General features: G+C 45.7%; 1 protein-coding gene across 4 annotated transcripts in view; it reads left to right on the top strand.

The window, feature by feature from the left end:
* TTC7B (tetratricopeptide repeat domain 7B) overlaps nt 1-24,613 on the top strand; it is a 215,793-nt gene that overhangs the window by 63,005 nt on the left and 128,175 nt on the right. For all 4 annotated transcript variants that reach the window (XM_068254574.1, XM_068254575.1, XM_068254576.1 and 1 more), the window contains 4 exons: nt 8,197-8,275; nt 9,388-9,560; nt 11,539-11,602; nt 15,586-15,723. In XM_068254574.1, the coding sequence (XP_068110675.1) occupies nt 8,197-8,275; nt 9,388-9,560; nt 11,539-11,602; nt 15,586-15,723 (454 nt within the window). The remainder of the gene's footprint in view (nt 1-8,196; nt 8,276-9,387; nt 9,561-11,538; nt 11,603-15,585; nt 15,724-24,613) is intronic.

Below are 24,613 nucleotides of genomic sequence, written 5' to 3'. Positions count from 1 at the left end.
ACCCCCCAGTAACCAGTTCGTTACTGGTTTTCATAAAGTGGAACTGAAATAATAATTTAAAAAAAAACAAAAGCAAAGAGTTTAACTTACCTGGGGCTTCTGCCAGCCCCCTGCAGCCTTCTTGTCCTGCGCTGGTCTTCCATGATTCTCCGACCTCCCACCGCCAGCCGCTTTTGGTTCGGTGGACTCGGCGCCTGCGCGTCCCAGGCCACGCGCATCTTTCTCCGCAATAGCGTCATGCACTAATAGCGTAGGACGCTAGAAAGATACGTGTGGCTCGGGGCACGCAGGTACAGTTGCCGTCGACTTGTAAGTGGTAGGTACGACAATACTGAAAGCGGCGGAAGAACGGAGGATCGTGGAGGACCGGCGCGGGACAGGAAGGCTGCAGGGGGCTGGCAGAAGCCCCAGGTAAGTGAAACACTTTGGTTTTTTTTTTTTAAAGTATTAGAGACTCTGAAGTCTATTTAAATTCCGCTTTTTCTATTTCAAAAATGTGTTTAACATCACCCTAACTAAAAGGCCACATCCCCGCGGCTGGAATGTAACTAAATCCCCCCAAACTCCCCGGGGGGCATATCGGGCAGCGCTTCCATAAGAGGCAGAGCTTTCAGCCTCAGCTCTGCCTCTCCAGTTGTCTGTCAGCGCCGGATCGCTGCCTCTCCCCGCACCTCTCAGTCTTCCTTCACTGAGAGGGGCAGGGGAGAGGCGGAGATACGCGCTGACAGACGCATGTAGAGGAAGAGCTGCGACTGATAGCTCTGCCTCACACGGAAGCGCACAGGGCAGCAAAATCCACAACCAAGAAAGTTGTGGATTTTGCGAGGGGAGTTTGGGGGGATTTAGTTAGTGTCCAGCTGCGGGAATGCAGCGTTTTAGTTAAGGGAATGATTTTAAACACATTTATGAAATAAAAAGCTGCATTTTAAGAGACTTCAGTCTCTTTAATGCATGGGCAGCAGGGGGGTGAGGTACGGATTGTACATCTACATTTGGGGGACGTGACCAGGAGTTTTCGTCGCTTGCAGTTATCGCACTCTGTTACTTCCACTCATCCGATCGAGCATCTCTGCCCAAGATTTTCCAGCATGTCTGATCGCTACATGCGACCTATTTCAGGTCGAAATTGGGCAAATTATCAATCAGGCATGCTCTTGGCGACTCTGATTTTTCGATCGTCTACCAAGTCCACAACTGTTTGGCTACCTTTAGCTAGAGCTGTGTACATTCCAGAGTGTCACATGGACTGATAATCAGTAAGGCCTCATTCACACTATATGCGTGTGCATTTCGGCAGCGCGTATGTTATGCGATCAGCAAGAACATAAGAAATGCATAGACAGCACTTCTGATGTTCAGACTATGCGATGTGCTATCGCACTGTTGCATGCATTTTTGGCAAAGCACATTGCTGATCCCATTCACTGTAAGGAATAGGATCAGTGACGTAACGCACGGCAACGCAGACGGTGTGCAATCTGGTGTGATCTACTGGGGAAGAGAGAGGTTGTGTTTTGTTTTTTTAACTGACACCAGAAAGTTCTCACTGACTTTACCTCGCAGACCATATTTGTTTGCTTATTTACTGACTTGTTAGTAAATTTACTGACTGTTGGCAACGCTAAGACATAGCAGCTCTGCGCCTCTTCCGCAATGTTTTATTTTTTTAAAGATCTAGGAACCGTTTTTTCCTATTCGCTTTATGCGCGTTCCGCTTTTTCCCTTCTCCTCAATATTCATTTAATTTCCCGTCTTTTGTGCCTTAGGTTGAAAACGTGACTTCGCATCGCGGCGGCGCATCAAGGTGCAGTTTTTGAGCGGCGAGAGGGCAGAACATGCGGGTAACGCATCTCATTACCGCGGTAACTGCGAGCGTCCAGCTTTCCTGCCAATTACCGTTTTGTGCAAGGAATCGTCGGCTCGTCACATTCAGCTCAGTAAATGACTCTTCTGGAGGGGATTTTTGCTCCTTTTGTCGTTTGAATAATGCAGATTGCAGATGAGACCCTCATGCAGCGGCTGAGTGGTTAAATTGAAGTTGCGGAGTTATTTAGCATTACGTTGCATGCTGTTTCTGCCTGTAACTGACCCCCCCACATTGTGTTCACTTTTGTCTGCATGTTGGGGGGGGGGGGGGGGGCAGATTCCCCAGTAACAGCTGAGGGCACTCCTCAAACGTAGTGTAAAGAATTGAGGCTGAATTCACTCAAACAAAAATTTGCCTTGTTGAGGGACCACGATCGTGAAAATGCTAAAATTTTAAATACATGTAAACGCATACAAATGAGACGTATGTTTCTTCTTCATTAAAATGAGCCATAAATTACTTTTCTCCTATGTTGCTGTCACTTACAGTAGGTGGTAGAAATCTGACAGAACCGACAGGTTTTGGACTAGTCTATCACTTCATGGGGGGGGGGGGGGGTCTCAGCGTGGCCTTTATTGTTTATAAAGACGCTCTCTGCAAAGGATTTATACAAAGATGCTGGCCAGCCTCCCTGCTCACTGCACACTGTTTTGGCAGTTGGACGGAGCAACTGCAATTTGCTAAGTGCTTTTGAAAATAAAGAATTCCCCATGAGGAGATGGGCTAGTCAAAAACCTGTCGATTCTGTCAGATTTCTACTACTATTGTAAGCGACAGCAACATAGGAGAAAAGTAATTTATGGCTCTTTTACTCCGGAAGAAACATACTTTTCATTTGTATGCGTTTACATGTATTTTACATTTTTAGGATTTTCGCAATAGTGGTCCTTTAAAACAAAAGGTATTTGCGATTATTCAGATTGGAGTGAGCACTGAGGTGTCCCACAATGCATCTCTGCTGAATATGCAAATCATCTTTGTTGTCCCTGTAAGATAACCACACCTCCAGAACCGCTGGAATGTAATGATGTGTTGGCTTGTTAATTGTACAGTGATGCAACGTAGGAGACATCATTATTATTATTATTATTATTTAGTATTTATATAGCGCCGACATATTACGCAGTGCTGTACAGTGTGTATATATATATATATCTTGTCACTAACTGTCCCTCAAAGGAGCTCACAATCTAATCCCTACCATTGCCATATGTCTATATTATGTAGTGTAAGTACTGTAGTCTAGGGCCAATTTTAGGGGGAGCCAATTAACTTATCTGTATGTTTTTGGAATGTGGGAGAAAACCGGAGTGCCCGGAGGAAACCCACGCAGACACGGAGAGAACATACAAACTCTTTGCAGATAGTGCCCTGGCCGGGATTCGAACCAGGGACCCAGCGCTGCAAGGCGAGAGAGCTAACCACTACGCCACCGTGCTGCCCCATCATATGCTCACTCCAACCTGAATTATTGCAAATATCTTCTGTTTTAAGAAGGCAAACTTTTTTTTGCATAATATTTTAGTAAGAGGGGTTTTTGGTCTTTTGTAGCCCCTTAAACACTCCTAGGAGTTCTGGTACACCATAACCTTGCTGGGTACTCTAACTCTGGGAGTTTCAAGTCCCACCCTATAGAGCCACATTAATCCATGCCACGCACTGATGAGGACCAGCCAGTCTGAAACTGTCTGTATGCTATGCATGTTGGATTATTGTGGCTCTGTAATAATAACAAGCTGACACATCATTGCATTCCTGTGGATCTGGGGAGATGTTTAGCTTACAGGGACTACAAAGGATGATTTGCATATTCAGTAGTAATAATCACAAATGCCTTCTGTTTTAAGAAGGCAAGCTTTTGTTTTGCATAATACTGTATATGCTCGCATATAAACCTAATTTTTCAGCACAAAAAATGTGCTGAAAACTTACCCCCTCGACTTATATGCGAGTCAGTGGAACAGAACGGATGGTAAAGCAGCTTTTGTTACGGGCAGGTTTTGTTACTGGCTCCCTGCTGTGTCTGTGCCCCCCTTCCCCTGCAACATGGTGTGCAGACTGCGCTGCTCAGGACTACCCCCTGGCTTGTGGAGCAGAGCGTGCAAGGAACATGTCAGCATTGCAATGATTGGGGATTCTTCCTGTGTGGCAATTGCTATGGGGAGGGAACCTGACTTGTACTGGGGGCAAATCTGGCTACTGGGGAGGGGGCTATACTGAGGAGGGGGATTATACGCAAGTCAATCAATTTTTCCTGGTTTCTGAGGGAAAAGTGGAGTAGGCTTATACGCGGGTCGGCTTTTATGTCAGTATATAGGGGTATTTTAGAAAGAGAGCTTTTTGTTCCTTTTTATCCCCTTACACACTCCTAGGATATCGCCATAGTGTTCGACCTCTGCCTCAGATAGCGTTGGGTGCTACAAAATGACCAGTGAAGTTTCTATTGATGCTGGAAGTGGGAAATGTCATCTGAACATCGTTGCGTCCATTTTGCAACAGTGGGGCGCTCCTGTGTGAGTCATTTATGGCACTTATGTCCTAATAACTTCCGAAAGATGCAACTCCAGCTGAACGTCAAGTACGCATGCCATTGTGATCGCTACCATAGAAATCCATAATGCTATTTTTACCGGGCTCTCCTGACGCTCTCTGGGCGATGCAAATTATTGTGAAACCACATTTACCGTTAGCGTGAATTTAGCTAGAGTATAAAAAAATGAATCGTAGGTACGTTATGGGAGCTGCAGCTTAAAGTGGACCTCTGGAATCTTTGTGATAGCAAAAGCCATGCCGTAAGTTGCATACCCACTAAGTGATTTTTCAGAACGATTATTTGCGACGCCTGATTTGTTTTTCCCATGATATCGCGCAATATTGTGTAATTAAAATCACAATGCACGGAGATCATTTGTTTTTGAATGAACACCACGCTGGATTACATTATGGAGGATCGCATCAATCCTCATTGACTTTCACGCTTTCAGTCATGTAAACCAGGGCTGTGGAGTCGGAGCAATTTTGGGTACTTGGAGTTGGAGTCGGTGGTTTCATAAACTGAGGAGTCAGAGTCGGATGATTTTTGTACCAAATCCACAGCCCTGGAAAGTTAGACTATAGAGTCGGAGTCGAGGAGTCAAAGCCATTTTGGGTACCCGAAGTAGGAGTCGGTGGTTTCATAAACGGAGGAATCGGATGATTTTTGTACCAACTGCACAGCCCTGGTGTAAACGGTAGTTTACATTATTATTATTATTATTATTATTTATTGTATTTATAAAGCGCCAACATATTACGCAGCGCTGAACATTAGTTTAGGTTACAGACAATATTTAGGGGTGACATACAGCAATATGACAATACAGGAATACAAGAAAATCAGATCACACAACACAGTATGAGTACCAGGTAATGCTTAGTCAGTCACTGGAGGGGAGCATGGAGATTAGGCAAGTTAGGTTCACTCAGATGCATAGCATGGGTTTACAGTAATGGAGGTGCATGATCAGGTAGGACACAAGGCTTACAATCTAGAGGGAGAGGTAGGGACACGAGAGGTAGGGGACCAGAGTTCAGCTGTGGGTTTAGAGCAATTGTGAGGGGTGGTAGGTCTGAGTGAAATGGTGAGTTTTGAGGACCTTCTTGAAAGTGTTGGAGGGGGCTGCCCTAATGGGTGGAGGTAGGGAGTTCCATAGTGTTGGAGCGGCTCTTGAGAAGTCCTGGAGGCGTGCATGGGACTGGGTGATGCGGGGGACGGTCAGGCGAAGTGTATTGGAGGAGCGGAGTGAGCGGCTTGGTGTGTATCTCTGAGTAAGATCAGAAATGTAGGTTGGACAGGTTTTGTGGACGGATTTGTAGGTCAGACACAATATCTTGAATCTGATTCTGGACTGGATAGGAAGCCAGTGGAGGGATTCACGGAGGGGAGCCGCCCTGATGGGATGAGTGGATAATTCTGGCTGCCGCATTCATTATGGACTGCAGTGGGGCTGTTCGGTTCATAGGGAGACCAGACAGAAGGGCATTGCAGTAGTCAAGGCGGGAAATTATGAGGGCATGGATGAGGAGTTTGGTGGTGACAGAGGTCAGGAAAGGGCGAATCTTACAGATGTTACGAAGGTGGAAGTTGCAGGACTTTGTGAGATTTTGGATGTGGGAAGTGAAGGAGAGTGCGGAGTCCAGGGTGACACCCAGACAGCGGGCTTGAGAGGTAGGGCGAATGGTAGTGTGGTTAACAGTGACCTGCACATCTGGGAGGTCCAGGGATGACCGGGGTGGGAAGATCATAAATTCCGTTTTTGTCTAGATTTAGTTTCAGGAACCTAGCGGACATCCAGGAGGAGATGGCTGATAGGCAGGAGGAGACCTTGTCCATGGTAGTGGTGGATATGTCAGGGGTGTGGAGGTAGATTTGGGTGTCCTCTGCATACAAATGATAGTTAAAACCCATGGAGGAGATAACCTTGCCAACGGAGGATGTGTATACATGATCATTCATTTACAACAGCGCCAACAAACACTTGCAGATTTGGCCAGATGGATACATCAATATCTGGCAGATTAGATTATGATTAAGTTGGCCACATATCGAAGCCAAAAATCCAGTCGTGTATGGGCACCCTAAATCTGATTATTTTATCCTGTGGGTGACTGACATATTGCAGTTTTGGGCGTTTTTGCTCAGCGTTCAGTTTTAAGGCGGATCCGAACTCGGAACTTCCCTTCTGCTCTAAAAGATCACCAACAGCCTAATAACCTTCAAAGAATTAGATTTCTTTGTTACAGCTGATACAAATCCTGCAATAAATCTGCAGTGTGTGTACTTCCTGCTTTCATGGAAGCAGACATAGGGTTAACATCCTGTGTTTACAAATTAGCTGCTTTGCCAAGTACTGCCGAGATTCCTGAGCTGACACAGCTAAGAGATCAAATTACACTGGTTATGAGTCACAGATAAGGGGAAGGCTCCTCTCTTTAAATACATACAGGGTGCATTTCTCTGTGTTTTCCTTCTGTCCTGTACAAGAGTTCAGATCCATTTAAAGAGACACTGAAGCGAAAAAAAAATGATGATATGATTTGTATGTGTAGTACAGCTAAGAAATAAAATATTAAGATCAGATACATCAGTGTAATTGTTTCCAGTACAGGAAGAGTTAAGAAACTCCAGTTGTTATCTCTATGCAAACAAGCCATTAATCTCTCCGACTAAGTTAGTCGTGGAGAGGGCTGTTATCTGACTTTTATTATCTCAACTGTTCCTGGACTATTTACTTTTTCTCTGCTAGAGGAGAGGTCATTAGTTCAGACTGCTCTGAAAGACTCATTTTGAATGCTGAGTGTTGTGTAATCTGCACATATTATAGAATGATGCAATGTTAGAAAAAACACTATATACCTGAAAATAAAAGTATGAGAATATTTTCTTTGCTGCTAATCTTCTAGTAATTATTCATAGTACACAACCAATTCACTATATCATATTTTTTTTCCGCTTCAGTGTCTCTTTAAGAGGCATATTTGATGGTTTTGAGTCTAGCTTTGAGTCACTTAATACCATTTTCAGTAGAAGATAATCTGTTGATCGTCTGTCTGGCAGAGTGTGACGTGCTGAGTTCCTGGAAATGGTGGAGGCGTTGGAACGCGTGGAAAATCCTGGCCCTTTGCATAGAACGTTAGAAGTTTTTGGGAATCGCGTTCTTTCTCTCTGCCAGAACCTGTGCACAGACTGCTGGTGCGATAACGGCCAAATAAGCCTAAAGCGGTCGCCGAAAATGCCATGTGACCCGGCTAAATCCAAGAGATTATTATTAATCATTTGTTTTGTTATAGTGTACCCTGAAACTGTAATCCTAAAATTGCTGGATGGGTTTCCTCTCTCCTCCAGCATGATGCCAAAATCTGAAGCTGATGTTTTCTGAAAGCCAAAAGGAGGCAATGATTGCTTGATCTCTGATGGTGCCCATACATCAGGCAATGCATAAACCAATTGACAGATCTGATGGGAGAGAGATCTGTTTGCTGCCTATACACAGCAGACCAATGCCCGATAGATTTCAGCGTGAAATCTTTTGGCTATCGGCCTTGTGACACTGGCTTGTTGCCCCCGACCTGTGTCCCCCTTAATATGAAATTATCTGCAGAGCGATGTGCGAGTCTGGCTCATCAGTAATGAGCAGTCAGACTTGGAGAGGGGATTATTGTGTCAGGATCTGTACAGCAGGTAGGGCCCCGGCCTCTGTATTTATAAGCATATGTAGACCGTCTAGTATGAGAGAGTTAATAACATAAGACAGAAATAATAATAGTTTCTTCTCTTATTGTTAATCCAGAAATTTAACCCGAGGAGTGGGCAGATTCCGGGAGATCCTGCGAGCTGTGGAGACCAGGACCACTCAGAACCTCAGGATGGTAAGAAGATCTACAACCTTTTCAGTTACGGTCCGCCCACCCTCTTGCCTAGCTTGGTCCTCCTGCCCAGCTTGTAGACCTGAACGATTTTAGGAAAAAATTGAATAGAGCGATTTTATGTCTTAAATCGGAATTTTGATTCAATTCACAATTTCATTAAAACCAAGCTTTATTCCCCTTCTGTGCCTGTTTGTTCCACCTCTTTGCCTCTCTGTCTCTCTTTGTGCACCCTCTTGCGTCTCTCTCTGTCCCCTTTGTGTTTCTCTTTGTGCTCTCTTTGTCTGTGTCTCTGTTTTTGCCCCCTGTGTCTCTCTCTGTGCCCCTTCTAAGTCTCTCTCTTGCCCCCTCTGAGTCTCTCTTGCCCTATCTGTGCCCCCTCTTGGTCTCTCTCTGTGCCCCCTCTGTCCCCCAAGATGCAGCAGTGCTGAACATACTTTCCAGCATGAGTCCAGCGATGCACAACTATCCCCTTCGCCTCCTGCAGGAACTAATGCACGGCATGCGTCCTGTATGTCATGTGACATGCAGGAACCAGGAAGAATGCTGTGCGCAAGAGCCGGCAGACAGCTATAGAAAATGGACAGCGTAGGACGTGTGCGGAAGGTATATCCAACACTGCCGATACTGCGGGCCGCACCCGCCGGGACTTGGGGGAAGTTTGAAGTTGCTTCTTCAAACTTTTCCCATTTGGGAAATGCAACTCTGAAATCATGATCTTGGTGATCACGATTTTGGTTTAAATTAGATTTATCGTTCAGGCCTACCAGCTTGCTCCTCCTGCCCAGCTTGCTCCTCCTGCCCAGCTTGGCCCACTTGCCCAGCTTGGTCCTCCTGTCCAGTTGGTCCTCCTTTCCAGCCTTGTCCACCCCTTGTTTGACTTTTCCCTTTTGCCTGGCCCCACCCTCCTTTGTTGTTTTTCCTCCGTCTATTTACTTTCCTTCTTGCTCAGCTGGGGATAGCAGAAATGCTGTAGGGGGGTCCAGAGGCTGTGACAGGAGCACCTAGCTGACATTATTCCCATCATCTCACACCCTCCATCTTTGTTAATGTTACCTGTTGTTATGTAGCTCTGTTCTCTGGATTCTTTATTACTGTGTATTTTGACCATGCAGACGATAGCCAGGCAGCTGGCAGAGATTCTTCTGCGGGGGATGTGTGAGCAGAGTTACTGGAACCCCTTAGAAGAGCCCCCCAACCAATCGCCTCTAGACGACCCCCTGCTCCAAGGCCACAACACAAAAAGCTATGCACTAAGCCGGAGACCCTGGCTCTATTCTGGGGAGAGGTAAGTAGCACGTTCCTTCATGATCATTTCTGGTGTTCCTTCATTGTGAGGAGGTGATATAACAGGAGCAGCAGATGAGTGGTGGGATGAGTCAGGTAGATGGTGGGAGGAGTCAGACAGGTAGTGTGAAAGGAGCAGCATTTTTAGCCTGTAATTGCTGAAGTTTCAGATATTTAAACCAAAAGAAGGTTAAAGTGTACCAGAGATGTTAACTTCTAAAGATTTGATACTTACCTGGGGCTTCCTCAAGCCCCATAAGCTCGTCTGAGTCCCACGGGGTCTGCCGTTCAGCCGCGATCAGCCCCGATAACTGGCTCAGTCAGGTCCAGTCTGGGTCTTCTGCGCATGTGCGGGAGGTCCGCGACTGAGCCAGTTACCGGGGCTGATTGCTGCTCAACGGCAAACAGCGGGAGGATGGTGAGGGACTCGCTCCTGTCTATGGAGTTGGAGGAAGCCCCAGGTAAGTATTGATTCTCTCTATTTAATGGTCTCTGGTACACGTTAGACCAGGGATGTCAAACTCAGTTAAAAAGTGGGCTGAAATTGAGCTCTGGGACCAAGTCACGGGCTGACCTCTAGTGGCCACCTCTCTTCCTTATAAAGTTCCCTGGTGTCTAATAACCCCCCTCCAACCCCTATAAAGTTCACTGGTGTCTACTACCTGGCTCCTTCCCCTATACAGTTCCCTGGTGTTTAGTAGTCCTCCCTCATCTATACAGTTACCTGGTGTCTAGTGGCCCTCATCTATACAGTTCTCTAGTACCTAGTGCTTTCTCCATCCCCATATGGTTTCCCGGGTGATCTAGGGCTTCCCTGGTGGTCCTAAATGGGCCAAACATAATGCAAAGTGGGAAAACCACCTGAGGGCCAAATCTGATGGCTCCGAGCAGGGCCGGAGCTACCATAGGAAAAAATGGGAAATTGCCCCAGGCCCTGTAGGGGTCCCCAAGGTGTCCCTCCCCATCTTAACTGTTGCTCCCCAGGGACTCTGCAGAGTCTATTAAGTTGGGAGGTGATTGGGGGAGGGTCAGCAGCCAGCTCAGGGGCCCAGGAGGGAAATTTGGCTGCAACAAAGGGCCTCTAATGACGCTTTTTAGTCGGGGGGTGTCTGTTGGGGGGGCCCCCAGGCTAATTTTGCCCTAGGGCCCAATTGTTACTTGAACCAGCCCTGTCTCCGAGGGCCAGATTTGGCCCACGGGCCGGAGTTTGACATGTATGCGTTAGAGGGATATGTAGACTTCTGTATTTCTTTTTAACCCATACGAGTTACCTGCCAGACCTGCTGAACCTCTAATACTTTTAGCCATATACCCGGAAGAAGCATGCGGATTACGTGTTTCTGACTGAAGTGTTGACTGGGTTTGCCACATGCTTGTTTTAGGTGTGTGATTCAGACACTACTGCAGCCAGAGATCCTCAGCGCTGCCAGGCAACTGGTATTGTTTAAAAGAAAATCAATTTGGCAGGTTCCCTTTAAGAATTTGTTGAAACTTCACACCCCCCACAATCTTAGATCAAAAGGATCTAATGACTTGGTCATCCCCAGAGTCCATCTCAAAACCTCTGGAGACAGAGCCCTCTGTCATGCTGCCCCTACACTTTGGAACTCCCTTCCACACCCAATCAGGACATCTCCATCCCTGGAAGTATAGAAGTCCAAACTGAAAAGCCACCGGTTTAGCCTGGAGTTTAAGAACACCGGATTATTTCCTCTGTAACATAGCCCAGCCTGCAGCCCTGTACTGATCTGAGACATATCTATGCGCTTTGAGTCCTGTGGGAGAAAAGCGCTTTACAGATGTTATTGTATTGTATAGTGAGATGATCCATGTTTTTCACGTCAGTTAGTTGTATAGAATGTTATGGCTGATGGGTGTAAACAAATGATGAGTTTCTCTCTCTGATGGACTTGTGTGATTCCCCCTCCTGTCTTCCTTCCTCCATGTGACCCGGGTTTCTGCCTTTTCTTGTCCTGCAGCATCTTCTGTCCCCAGGAGAACACAGAGGAGGCCTTGCTACTGCTGCTCATCAGTGAGTCTATGGTAAGATAGCAGTACTGCCTTTTTTTCTCTGCTTTCCCCAGTCAGAACACGTTACATGTAAAGGGATTCTGTAACGGAAAAAAGAGCAGGGGTAGGGAACCTATGGCTCGGGAGCCAGATGTGGCTCTTTTGATGGCTGCATCTGGCTCACATACAAGTCAGTAGGGGATGATTCACTAAGCTACACGGCTCAAGCAGCACAGCTCAGTGTGGCAGCACTAGTAACCTTTTCAAAGTAGGCACGCTACTGCTGTAGCATGTACTAGTAACTTACTCGCGCTACCCCAAAACGAGCAGCTGCTCAATTGTCCCACTCTGGGCCCTGTCAGGTCCAGTGACTTTGTAGTACGAGATCGCTGCACTTTGATTTGCCCAATATGCTGCCTTTCACTTGACAGGTAGCCTATTGGGCCAAAGTGTGGGGATCTCATCGTACATGTGAATAAACCCCCAAGTCAGCTAGCTAATTGCACAAGCTGTTAGTCAGTATTTCTCCTGTCTGGCTCTCGGGGAAATTGCTGATGTTGCTGCGACCCAAGAGAAGCTGAAGATGTGTGTGACACTTCCACTTCCCGTCAAATAAATGCCACATATTTTAAAATGTATTTCCGTGAGAGTCCTACAATATGTTTCAAACTGGGACAGTGCGCATGTGCAGCAGAGGGCTCACGTCTGTGTCTGCCAACACCCCCCCCCCCCCCCCCCCCCGAGGATCTTTTTGTTGGGCTGCGCAGTAGCATCTCAACCGCTCAGTATCCGACGGAAGTAGCCTAGCCCAATCAGGTCTGCCCTACTGCACAGGCGTGAGCAGAGTGAGATGTGACCTAGAGGAAGACCTCTTTAAAGTGGACCTGAACTCTTCCACGGGACACAAAAAACAGAGAAATCTCCCTGTGTGTTTTTAGAGAAATGAGCCTGTCTGATTCATTTTCATCTTCAAGTAATCTTGAGTAATCACAAGTGTAATTTGATCTCTCAGCTGTGTCGGCACAGAAATTCTGCAGTCCTCAGCAGACACCGTTAATATGTAAGCACAGGATGTTAACCCTTTGTCTGCTTCCATAAAAGCAGGAAGTAGACACACTGCAGATTTATTGCAAGAGTTCTGTAAGCCGCAATGCTGGGAATACACAATGAGATTTTTCAGCAGACTTACTGTCTATTCACTTCTTTGAGAAATCGATCAGTAAAACGATAGAAAATCAGATCAGACATGTTGGAAATTATCGATTGAACCATCTATCTGCCCAAAAAAATCACATAGTATATTCACAGCCTAACAAATGTTTTTCTGTAAAGGTTATGCTGTTGCTTATCTGTTAGAGCAGAGAGGAAGTTCAGAGTTCAGATCCACTTTAACATCTGCAGCAAGAGAGAGCCAGCCTGGAGGACAACTGGTCATTACCCACAATGCAGCTCTCTCCAGCCTCACGCCATAACTCATCTGCAAAAGAACCCTTCTTACTACTTTCAAGTTGCACTTGATGCAGAGTATACATTCAGACTGTATTATAGAATCCTGCACCCTCCTATTTTCCACATTAAATGTCAACCAGCACAGAATTAAAGTATTTTTGTGTCCAATATAATTTGGGTTGAAAAATGCAGCAGCAAGACAGCGCCTGACTCACCAACCTGCGTACTGGGACTGCAAAATGCCAACACACGGCCCTTCTAAAATGTCAGCAATTTCCATAAATTCACAATACTCCGTAGCTATACATCTGTGCCAGCGTTATTTCATAAACACAAGCTGTACGTCCCTGTGCGACATCACCACCTCCGTAAGCCAGAACAGCTTTATATGCAAATCATTCTGAGTTGATGCAGGATTATGCAAATTTATGCAGTTAAAAAATGGACCAAATTTTTCCTTGGCAGGATTTGATTGGTTCACGCTTAAAGAGACTCTGAAGTCTCATAAAATTCATGTTTTTATTTTAAAAATCTCTTTTACATCATTGCAATAGACGAACATCGAGGCAGAGCTGCAGCTCAAAGCTCTGCCTCCTCCAACAGAAAAATCCACAACCAAGAAAAAAAAATCCACAACCAAGATGCGGCGTTTTAGTTAGGGCAAGGATGTAAAAGAGATTTTTAAAATAAAACGTGAATTTCATGAAACTTCAGAGTCTCTTTAAGCTGCATAAATTTGAAAACAAAATTTTCATAATGTTGCATCAACTCAAAAGTCCCCCCCCCCCCATCTAAGGACCAGAGTGTTTTCACGTGTGTGTGTGTGTATGTGTGTGTGTGGGGGCATTTACATGGCCAGGCAGCGGTGTCCGCAGTATAGCTAGCTAGACATGGGTGTCCCCAGTATAGCCCGGTGTCCCCAGTATAGCCAGGAGCCATTACTCACTTCCCAAGCTCCAGCACTGAGCAGCTCTACCCCCCTCCCCCCCCCTCCCCTCTGCCCGACATCCCTGCTCGCACTGCTACTAACTTCCAGGTCCCGGCTTGATGACGTCATGAAGCCGGGACTTAACATTAGAGTCAGAGCGAGCAGGGATGCCAGGTAGAGTGGAGGGGAGCGATGATCACGGGGGGAATGTTAGGAAGGTGAGTTTCGATCCTCATCTTCCCTTCCTACCACTGCTGCTTTGGAATCTGGGCTTTGATTTAGCGGACAACCCACTGTTGCATAAAAGTGATTACTTCCTCCTCCCGCTCTGTTTGAACTACCGAGTGCAGCCTGCAGAGCGCATCGAGAACCCTTGTGGTGCTCAGTTTGTTTCTATATTTCCTGCTAGCAGAGAGACATCAAAGCATTTCAAGAATTTACAGCACAAGTTCTGCCGGCTGAGGTCAAAAGCAGTGCACTTATCTCAAACAAGATCATTTCTTGCTAGTAGGTTAGGGCCTGGATCCCACTAGAGCCCTAGGCTAAGGAAAGTCAATGGAGGCGATCCCACAGTAGCGATTACGGTTTCCTGAAATCGCAATTGTGGTTCCTGACAGCATTTTTGGAACATTTGCAGCTCAATATGAAGTATAAGATTGTTGCTGCTTTTCAACCGCAGTACAAAGCCATTTTACAGAGTTTTAACTACCCAAAACCAAATGCTGTTGCCATAAAGTCTTGCGCCAATGGAAATATCAAATTGCAATTGCTATACAAGTTAGCACTAGATTAAGAAAAAAATGCATAGAAATCACCAGAAATCACTCAGGAAAACGCTGCAAAAATCAAGCGATTTACCCCCCCCCCCCCCCCCCCCCCCACGCAAACAGTGTGATTCTGCTTTTAATTGATCCGTATCCAACCGTTTATGGAGTTAAACTGAGGCCTGAGTTGTAGATTGAGCACACCCCTTCCTGCCTCATTGAGCTACTGCCATTGGCTATCTGTCACTAGACAAGAGGCCACTAATCCTGTCACCAATATCACATGACTACCGGCGGTAATGATAGTTGACAAGTGGGTGGAGTTTAGTGTGAGCAGAATGGGTGACACAATTTACATCTGGCCCCGCATACACCAATACAGGTTCTGTCTTTCTTAAGGCCCATACACACGTTTGATTTTTCCGAACGACGGGTCGTTTGAACGTCACGTCGTTCAGTCATCCGCACGCCAAATCGGGCGAGTGTACAGACTGTCGTTCGGGTGATAAGACTGATTTTGAGCGATCCGCCGGGCGGATCGCTCAAGACCAGTCTTATCACCCAAACGACAGTCTGTACACACGCCCGATTTGGCGTGCGGACGACTGAATGACGGGACGTTCAAACGACCCGTCGTTCGGAAAAATCCGACGTGTGTGTATAGGCCTTTAGCCTATAAAATGCCTAATTTCGCTTTAACAATGGTGACACCAGAAAACAAGCATTTCATATGTGAAGTTTTGCTTTTGCCTGGATTTGTGCTCTATATTCTCACGGGATATCCACCATGTGATTTGCAGATCAGTGATGTTCTTTTACGAATGGTCACTTTCATCAAATTTTTTAGTGACTTTTAAAAATGTGTTTTTGTGCAGGCCAACAGAGATGCAGTGCTGAGCCGAATCCCAGAACACAAGAACGATCGTCTGATCAGCCTTCAGAGCGCCTCCGTGGTGTACGACCTTCTCACTATCGCGCTGGGGAGGAGGGGCCAGTACGAGATGCTCTCAGAGGTAGGTTGGAGGAGGGGCCAGTACGAGATGCTCTCAGAGATAGGTGGGAGGAGGGGCCAGTACAGGATTCTCTGTGATAGGTGGGAGGACTGGCCAGTACGAGATTCTCTGAGATAGGTGGGAGGAGGGGCCAGTACAGGATTCTCTGAGGTAGGTGGGAGGAGGGGCCAGTATGAGATGCTCTCAGAGATAGGTGGGAGGAGGGGCCAGTACAAGATGCTCTCAGAGGTAGGTGGAAGGAGGGGCCAATACGAGATTCTCTCAGAGATAGGTGGGAGGAGGGGCCAGTACAGGATTCTCTGAGGTAGGTGGGATGAGGGGCCAGTACGAGATGCGGTCAGAGGTAGGTGGCTTCTGGGACATGCAGCAACATTCGAACAATGAGGCTCTCCATTGCCTAGAAACGTGGGAAACCCTTCAACCCTACATTGAGTTTATTAACCACTTACCGGGTTGTTTATTTTTTGCATCTGAGCAACTTTCACCTCCCATTCATTTTACAATAACTTTATCACTACTCATCACAATGAATTGGTCTATATCTTGTTTTTTCCGCCAACAATTAAGCTTTCTTTGGATGATACATTTTGCTAAGAATTTTTATTCTAAATCCATTTTAACAGGACTATTAAAAAAGAAATGGAAAAAAATAATTAATTCTCAGTTTTTGGCCATTATAGCTTGAAATAAATACATGCTACCGTAATAAAAACCCATGTATTTTATTTGCCCATTTGTCCTGCTTATTACACCATTTAAATTATATCCCTATCACAATGTATGGCGCCGATATTTTATTTGGAAATAAAGGTGCATTTTTTTCAATTTGCGTCCATCACTATTTACAAGTCCATAATTTAAAAATGATCTTAATATATTCCTTTGATGTGCATATTTAAAAAGTTCAGACCCTTAGGTAACTATTTGTGTTTTTTTTTTGTTTTTTTCTTTAAATTGTAATTTGTTTTATTTTTTTTGTATTAAAAATTGTATGTGGGTAATTTTTGGTGTGGGAGGTAAACGGCTAATTTTAAATGTACATTTTTTTAATTTATTTATTAAAAATGGATGTGTGTGTAGTTTTACGATTTGGCCACAAGATGGCCACAGTGTAAAAGTCCTGGAAGCGTGATCATACGCTTCCTGGAAGAAGAATGAAGACTGAGAACTTTTTTAACTCCAGAAAAACCGCAGCATCTGATAAGACGCTGTCGGCTTTTCTGCGGGGGACTTCAATCAATGAAAGGGGTCTATAATCCCTTTCATTGATCGCTGGGCTAACGGCCAGCGGCAGGAGCACGCACGGGAGTGCCAGCGGGAGTGAGCGCAGCCCAGCTGGACGAGAATGTTTGTCCAGTTGGGCTTAAGTGGTTAAAGGGAACCTGAGGAGAGAGTGATATGGAGGCTGCCGTATTTAGTTTCCCTTTAAAATAATGCACATTGCCTGGCGGCCTTGCTGATCCTTTGCCTCTAATGCATTTAGCCATAGACCCTGAACAAGCATGCATATCAGATATTTCTGACTAAAATCTGATAAGATTAGCTGCATGCTTGTTTCAGGTGTGTGACTCAGACACTGCTGTTGCCAGAAATATCAGCAGGACAGCCAGGAAACTGGTATTGTTGGAAAGAAAAAAAAATATGGCAGCCTCCGTATCACTTTTACCTCAAGTTCACTTTAAGCATTGGCTGCTATTTAGCGGTAGAAGGGAGGGGGGAGGCAGTGGCACTAGGACGATTTCCAATAGATTTCATGCTATTGGAAATCTGTCTGCAGTGTGTGGGTAGCCAATAGATCCTACTTTGATCAGAAAGGAATCTATCTGATGGTCTCTATGGGATGGTCTCCCAGAGGAGCACACCGGTGTTCCTGATTGAAATATTGTCTGTTTTGCCCCGGGTGCAGCAATACCCACCCCCCACCCCAATGAAATTGGCATGGAGCCCCTTCCTGGGATTCAAACCCCCAGGCTCTCCTCCTGATGGCTAGTAAAACACACACACACACACCTTTCACGGCAGATCATGCTTCAGCGCGTATAGCCATCTGCCCTTACTTTGCATCCTATAGTGTCCCGTGCAGCTTCCGAACTTCCCACTAGAGCTCCAGGCTCCATGTCATGTGACCTGGAGCTCTAGTGGCCAGTTCTGAAGCTACACGAGACTGTTTCTCAACATTTTATTGGTGTGTACTCCTTTTAAAACCCTGTACTCACCAAGTACCCCCTGGCATAGTGAACATTATCACAAGTACCCCTTGACAAATATATATTTCATTGTAGTACATGATGATTGGTTCTAAACAATTTCCAAGCATTTACTATTGCTTTTAATCAGCTAGAACACTAATGTGGTGTTAGATTCATTTTCTGTAACTCTAAACACCCTGTAACCATCAGAAGTACCCCCTGGGGTACGCGTACCGCATATTGAGAACCCAGGCAAGCAAGCCCCCCTCCACCCCATATCACCTGCGGTATATTGCCTGTAGATGTAAAAAAACAAAAACTCTCTCTCTCGTCAAAAAGTCAGCCTATCCACAGTGATTTATAGTAGTTTGAGACTGTTCTGTAACTGTTAAAGAGGAGCTGTTAGGTATAAGGTCTCAGAGAAAATAAACACATATATCAGTAGCTAAAGATTGGCTGTACTTACATTACATATGCATTTCACTGTCCACGTTTGGATTTCACAGAATTTGTGTATAGTATATGCAGAGATAGATGCTCCTGACAGCTCATGGCAGGCTCCATGTTTTTCTGTCAAATGTGTCGTCATGTCCTGCCTGCTTCCTGATCACAGATAAGCTCCTACTTGAACAACACAGTGTGCAGTGAATATTAATGAGCCATGTGGCTAGGAACAATAGCTGACTCCTGCAGTGTACTCTGCCCAGAGATTTATCAGTGCTACGCGCTGGACTGATTACAAGCTGCTGTAACGTCTCATTAGCAGCCGAGGGGAGGGCCCCAGAATGCTTTGCAGTATAGTATGCGGCTTGCGTCCTCTTGGGTTTTAACCGCCTTGCTGATAAGCACACATCAAAGGTAACTGAGATTTTTATCTTCACTAATGGCTTTTGGGCTTCCTTCTAAACTGTTTAACACAGGAGAATAGAGTTTTAAATTAGCTTCTGCAGCCTGACAGTTACTCTTTAAAGGGAATCTGTAACTAAAAAAAAAGAGCCCCTTGGGGGTACTTACCTCAGGAGGTTGGAACCCTCTGGATCCTAAAGAGGCTTCCCCCTTCCTCCTCAGTAGAGGGGATCCAGCACTTGGACCCCCCGAGGATCTATTTGTCTGCCACTTGTTGGAATGTGCACATGCACCGTAACCGCACTCTGCTCAAGCTCCTGCAGAAATAGTCTAGCTTGATCAGGTCCGCTTCAATGCGCATGCGCAAGCTGTATGTGCCTACGCAGTAGAGCAGACCCGATTAGGCTCGACTATTTCCACCGGAGCCCGATGTAAATATTATTGCCGCTCTGTGGAGGAGCAAGCACTGGATCCAGATGGCTGAGTAGGATGGGGGAGGCCACTTTAGGATTCAGAGGCTTCCCCATCCTGAGGTAAAGTACCCCACAGGTGCTCTTTTTTTTTTCTTTTACAGATTCTCTTCAAATCTTAATAAACAATTTGGCCACGCCTCAGGCTGTGTTTTAGATTTAGGCCCTTTGCATGATTGAGTTTGACACCCCTGCTCTAGTGGAGATGAGTACTAGGATTAGCAGAGCTCAGCAATCTACCTGCTGCATTATATGCTTCCTTGCCACCAGCTCTGCTGCATTGCTATGGAATGTGTTGGCGAGTGCAGACAGGCTTGTAGCGTGTTGAGCTTTCACAGACCTCTCTGCTTACAGCTGGCGGAGTTCTGCGTACACTTCCATATGCCATATATCCAGCCAGCTCTATAGTGATCGATAGGAAGTATGTGGAGCGCAGGGTCTTAGTCATATCGTTCCTGAGATTCAGGGAAAACCACATCCAGCTGTGGCTGCCACATTTCTCCAGCGTTTCCCTGAATTATACATTCCTGCGCTCTGCCGCGCCTCTCCCAGCTGCTGGCTCCGCCCCCGGCTCTGGAATTTTAATGGCTGTATTTCAGGAGTCGTGTTTACTGTTAGCTAGCAGGCGGCTTACTCCTCTCATCACATTCTTTCCATGTAATAATACGTAACTCAATCAGCCACACATGGCAGAGATTGCAGCTTGTTGTTTGTCGGAATGAGAATTTCTCGTCCCTGAGTTCAGAGGATGCGGGGAATAAATTCAGGTTTAAAGAGACACTGAAGCGAAAAAAAATATATGATATAATGAATTGGTTGTGTACTATGAATAATTACTAGAAGATTAGCAGCAAAGAAAATATTCTCATATTTTTATTTTCAGGTATATAGTAGTGTTTTTTCTAACATTGCATCATTCTATAATATGTGCAGATTACACAACACTCAGCATTCAAAATTAGTCTTTCAGAGCAGTCTGTGAAGTAATGAACTCTCCTCTAGCAGAGGAAAAGTAAACAGTTCAATTACAGTTGAGATAATAAAAGTCAAATAACAGCCCTCTCCACCACTAAGTTAGTCGGAGAGCTTAATAGCTTTTTTGCATAGAGATAACTGGAGTTTCTCAACTCTTCCTGTACTGGAAACAATTAGACTGATGTATCTGATCTTAATGTTTTATTTCTTAGCTGTGCTACACATACAAATCATAATATCATCATTTTTTTTTCGCTTCAGTGTCTCTTTAAAGGATACCAGAGCCGAACACAACATGTAAAATGGGGGAGCAGGCATATACTGTCACCTGTGACGATGCCTACCGCTCCCCTGCTCTCCTCTCTGCCCTCCGCACTGTACCTGAGAGCACCCCGGGATCTTCTAAGCCACTGGAGTCGGGGTGGCTGCACAGACACTGGCCAGACTGCCCGTGACCAGGAGTACACTACGCATGCGTATGACGTCATGCGCTGCCGGCCACGGGTGTCTGCTGTAGAACCCACGCAGCCCAGTCACACCCCGACTCCAGCGACTTAGAAGATGAACCCGGGGTACTTTCAGGTACATGCGTGCTTCCCCTGTTTTCAGCCGTGGTATCCTTTAAAGGGAACAGGATATGGAGGCTGACCTATTTATTTAATTTTTAAGAATGCAGGTTTCCTGGTTATCCTGCTGATCCTGTGTCTCTGTACTTGTAGCCATAGATCCTGAACAAGCATGCAAATCAGGTGCTCTAAATGAAGTATGACTGGATTAGCTGCATGCTTGTTTCAGGTGTGTGATTCAGACACTACTCTAGCCAAACATCAGCAGGACAGCCAGGCAACTGGTATTGCATACATGGAAATAAATATGGCTGCCACCACATTACTCTCTCACTTCAGGTGTCCTTTAAGGAAATGCAAATACTCTTGATTTATGGCTCACACACTATAAGAGCTTTTTTTTTTTTTCTCTTTCAAACTCCGCTTCGCCACCGGGTTACATCCTGATTAGTTTAGGGCATAAGCCTTATACCAGGTACTATTTGCATCATTGTCTGAAAGAAGAAAAAAAAAAACGAGAAAAAAAAGAAATCTTCACTCTTAGAGGCTATAAGCTACCATTTGGACTCTCAGGTTGTCGCCTGGGTATGCTTCACTGTCTGGCCTGCAAAGACATAATTTTATGTATACTCCTGCCCCCCCCCCCCCTGCAGTCTGAAGTATATTGACCCGGCCCTCGATCCGAAACGTTTGGAGACCCCTGCTGTACTCCTACTGCTCTGTCCTTAAAAAAAAAAAAAAAAAGTGCATCAATATCTGGGTGGTTTCCCCATTGCTGTAACCGCTCAGGTCTCCTCCTATCATCTACAGTTTTAGTCTCTAGTATCTCTCCTCCACAACCCAGGCTAAGTAGTCCTTCCTATATGCAAGGGGGGAATTCCTCCTTCAGTTACCCCAGATTTCATTTATAATTCTAAATTGGTTTGATGTCATTTCTAATGTGGGGTTGATCTTTCATACAAGATTTCAATTCCCTAAACCATTCAGAAATATGTGTCAGTCCAGACACTTCCATTTTTTGACAGTTATTTTCCGGATGTATAGGGTACCCACCTCTTTCAAACAGGCACCTTCCCTAGATTCCTCCAGTTCTATTATACCAAAAATCGCTTTAACTATGTATAGATTAAAGTTTCTGTCTATACCTTTGCCAAACTCTCTATAAATTCATTCCACAGAGGAGTCACCAGCAGGCAGCTCCACCACATATGAGCTTCTAACCCACCAACCCCGACCCCCCCCACCCCCCATTTCTCTCCCAGGGGGGTATTTATCCTGGTTTCCTATTTTGTACATTAAGATGGGGGATCACTTTGATCTGTGTTTTTTTTTTTTTTTTTTTTTTTTTAAATCGTATAATAGTGACAATATTTTAGGTGGTCTATTATTTAATAGGAGAAGTTTCTCCAGTTACTTCAGATCTCTCCTAATGGGTGTGTTTTTCTCCGTATAACTTTTAACTTGAATAAGCCACCAGGAGGGTTTTGCTCCCTGTTTGCCCATCATAGCAGAGACCCCCAAGTCCTTACTGCAGTAGATATGTACTAAACGGGTGTCTATATTTACATCCTTCTTGGAGAACCACAATACTGAGGATGCGGGAGGGAATCCTGGGTTGTCTCTTAAGGATGTCAGGAGGGAAAGGCCTCCCCCTGTCTGCAATTTCTTCATTAAACCATACAAAATTCCCAATGTGGGTTTTACTAAGGGGTGGGATGAAGTACCCCATAGTTTACGAACATAAATAGGGTGCCAAGCAAATATCATATCCATATTTGCTTCCTCTCTTTCTAATAAAGTCCATATTGTTTTACCTGATCTCATAGAGTACTCTATTTTCCAGTCAACAATTCTTGTTAAAGGGAAGGTTCAGGGACGCCTTGAAAAAAATAAAAATCCATATCCACTTACCTGGGGCTTCCTCCAGCCCGTGGCAGGCAGGAGGTGCCCTCGCCACCGCTCCAGAGGCTCCCGGTCGTCTTCGGTGGCGACCGGGAGCCTCTGGAGCGGTGGCGAGGGCACCTCCTGCCTGCTACGGGCTGGAGGAAGCCCCAGGTAAGTGGATATGGATTTTTATTTTTTTCAAGGCGTCCCTGAACCTTCCCTTTAAGTGTATGCACTTATAATAATATAGAATATCCGGGGCCGGCATCCCACCCCTTGCTTTTGCTCGACTGATTGTATTGTAGCTAAACCATGTGCTGGGGAGGGCAATCGAAACGCACTGCATAAGAAATAATTTTTGGGGCAAAATACACATCTTTATTATCGCTATCCTACCCAGGGGGTTAAAATAAGGCCAATCCCACCCGTTACGTTTTTGTTACTCTCTTCTATTAGATTTTTATAATTTTGCTTGTATAGTTTATCTGCATTACCGCCAATGTTAAAGAGAACCAGAGACGATCTAAAGAAAAGCTTTTATACATACCTGGGGCTTCCTTCAGCTCCATACGCACAGATCGCTCCCACGCCACCGTCCACCGCTGCCCGCAACTATGAGAACCGGCACCCCGCTCTTCCATCAGTCGGAGCCAGTCTATCGTAGGAGAAGTGCGCTGTTTGAGTATCTCTGCAGCAGCTGCTGGAGAGATACGTAGAGGACACACTTCTCCTGCGTAGCCTGCCTCCGATGACGTCAGTGACGGGAGCCTGTTCTCGTAGTTGTGGGCATATCGGTGGACGGCGGCGTGGGAGCGATCCGTGCGCATGGGGCTGGAGGAAGCCCCAGGTATGTATAAAAGCTTTTCTTTATTTCATCTCTGGTTCCCTTTAAACACCCAAGTACCGGTACTTAATTACTTTTTTCCAGGCAAAGTTATTATACTCCTGTATCCTTTTCCTTGTTTCTATTGAGCAGCCTAGGTCGAGAAATCGAGAATTACCGTATTTACTCGCATATAAGCCGACCCGCATATAAGACGACCCCCCCCCCCCAACTTTTCCCTGAAAAAACAGGGAAAAATGATTGACCCCCATATAAGCCGGGGGTAGGAAATGCTGGATTGGTGCAGCCCCCCAGTGTGTCCCAGTATAGCTAGTATAGTGCCCAGTATGGGTAGGTAGTGCCTCAGTATAGCCAGTATAGTGCCCAGTATAGCCAGTATAGTGCCCAGTATAGCCAGTATAGTGCCCAGTATAGTGCCCAGTATGGGTAGGTAGTGCCTCAGTATAGCTAGTATAGTGCCCAGTTTAGCTAGTATAGTGCCCAGTTTAGCTAGTATAGTGCCCAGTTTAGCTAGTATAGTGCCCCAGTATGGCTAGTATAGTGCCCCAGTATGGCTAGTATAGTGCCCCAGTATGGCTAGTAAAGTGCCCAGTTTAGCCAGTATAGTGCCCAGTATGGGTAGGTAGTGCCTCAGTATAGCTAGTATAGTGCCCAGTTTAGCTAGTATAGTGCCCCAGTATGGCTAGTATAATGCACCAGTATGGCTATTAAAGTGCCCAGTTTAGCCAGTATAGTGCCCAGTATGGGTAGGTAGTGCCTCAGTATAGCTAGTATAGTGCCCAGTTTAGCTAGTATAGTGCCCAGTTTAGCTAGTATAGTGCCCAGTTTAGCTAGTATAGTACCCCAGTATGGCTAGTATAGTGCCCCAGTATGGCTAGTATAGTGCCCAGTTTAGCTAGTATAGTACCCCAGTATGGCTAGTATAGTGCCCCAGTATGGCTAGTAAAGTGCCCAGTTTAGCCAGTATAGTGCCCAGTTTAGCCAGTATAGTGCCCCAGTATAGCGCTAAACCCCCCCCCCCCCCCCCCCCCCCCCCCCCCCGCGGCCGCCGCTGCTATTACCTGCTTAGGCAGCGGCCGCTTCCTAATCCGCGTTCCCCTTCTGAAGTTTCAGAGT

This window comes from Hyperolius riggenbachi, chromosome 9 (genome assembly GCF_040937935.1).
Source record: "Hyperolius riggenbachi isolate aHypRig1 chromosome 9, aHypRig1.pri, whole genome shotgun sequence".
NCBI classification, from domain to species: Eukaryota; Metazoa; Chordata; class Amphibia; order Anura; family Hyperoliidae; genus Hyperolius; species Hyperolius riggenbachi.
The sequence above is the reverse complement of the archived record's forward strand: the minus strand, read 5'-3'. Positions and strand labels throughout refer to the sequence as shown.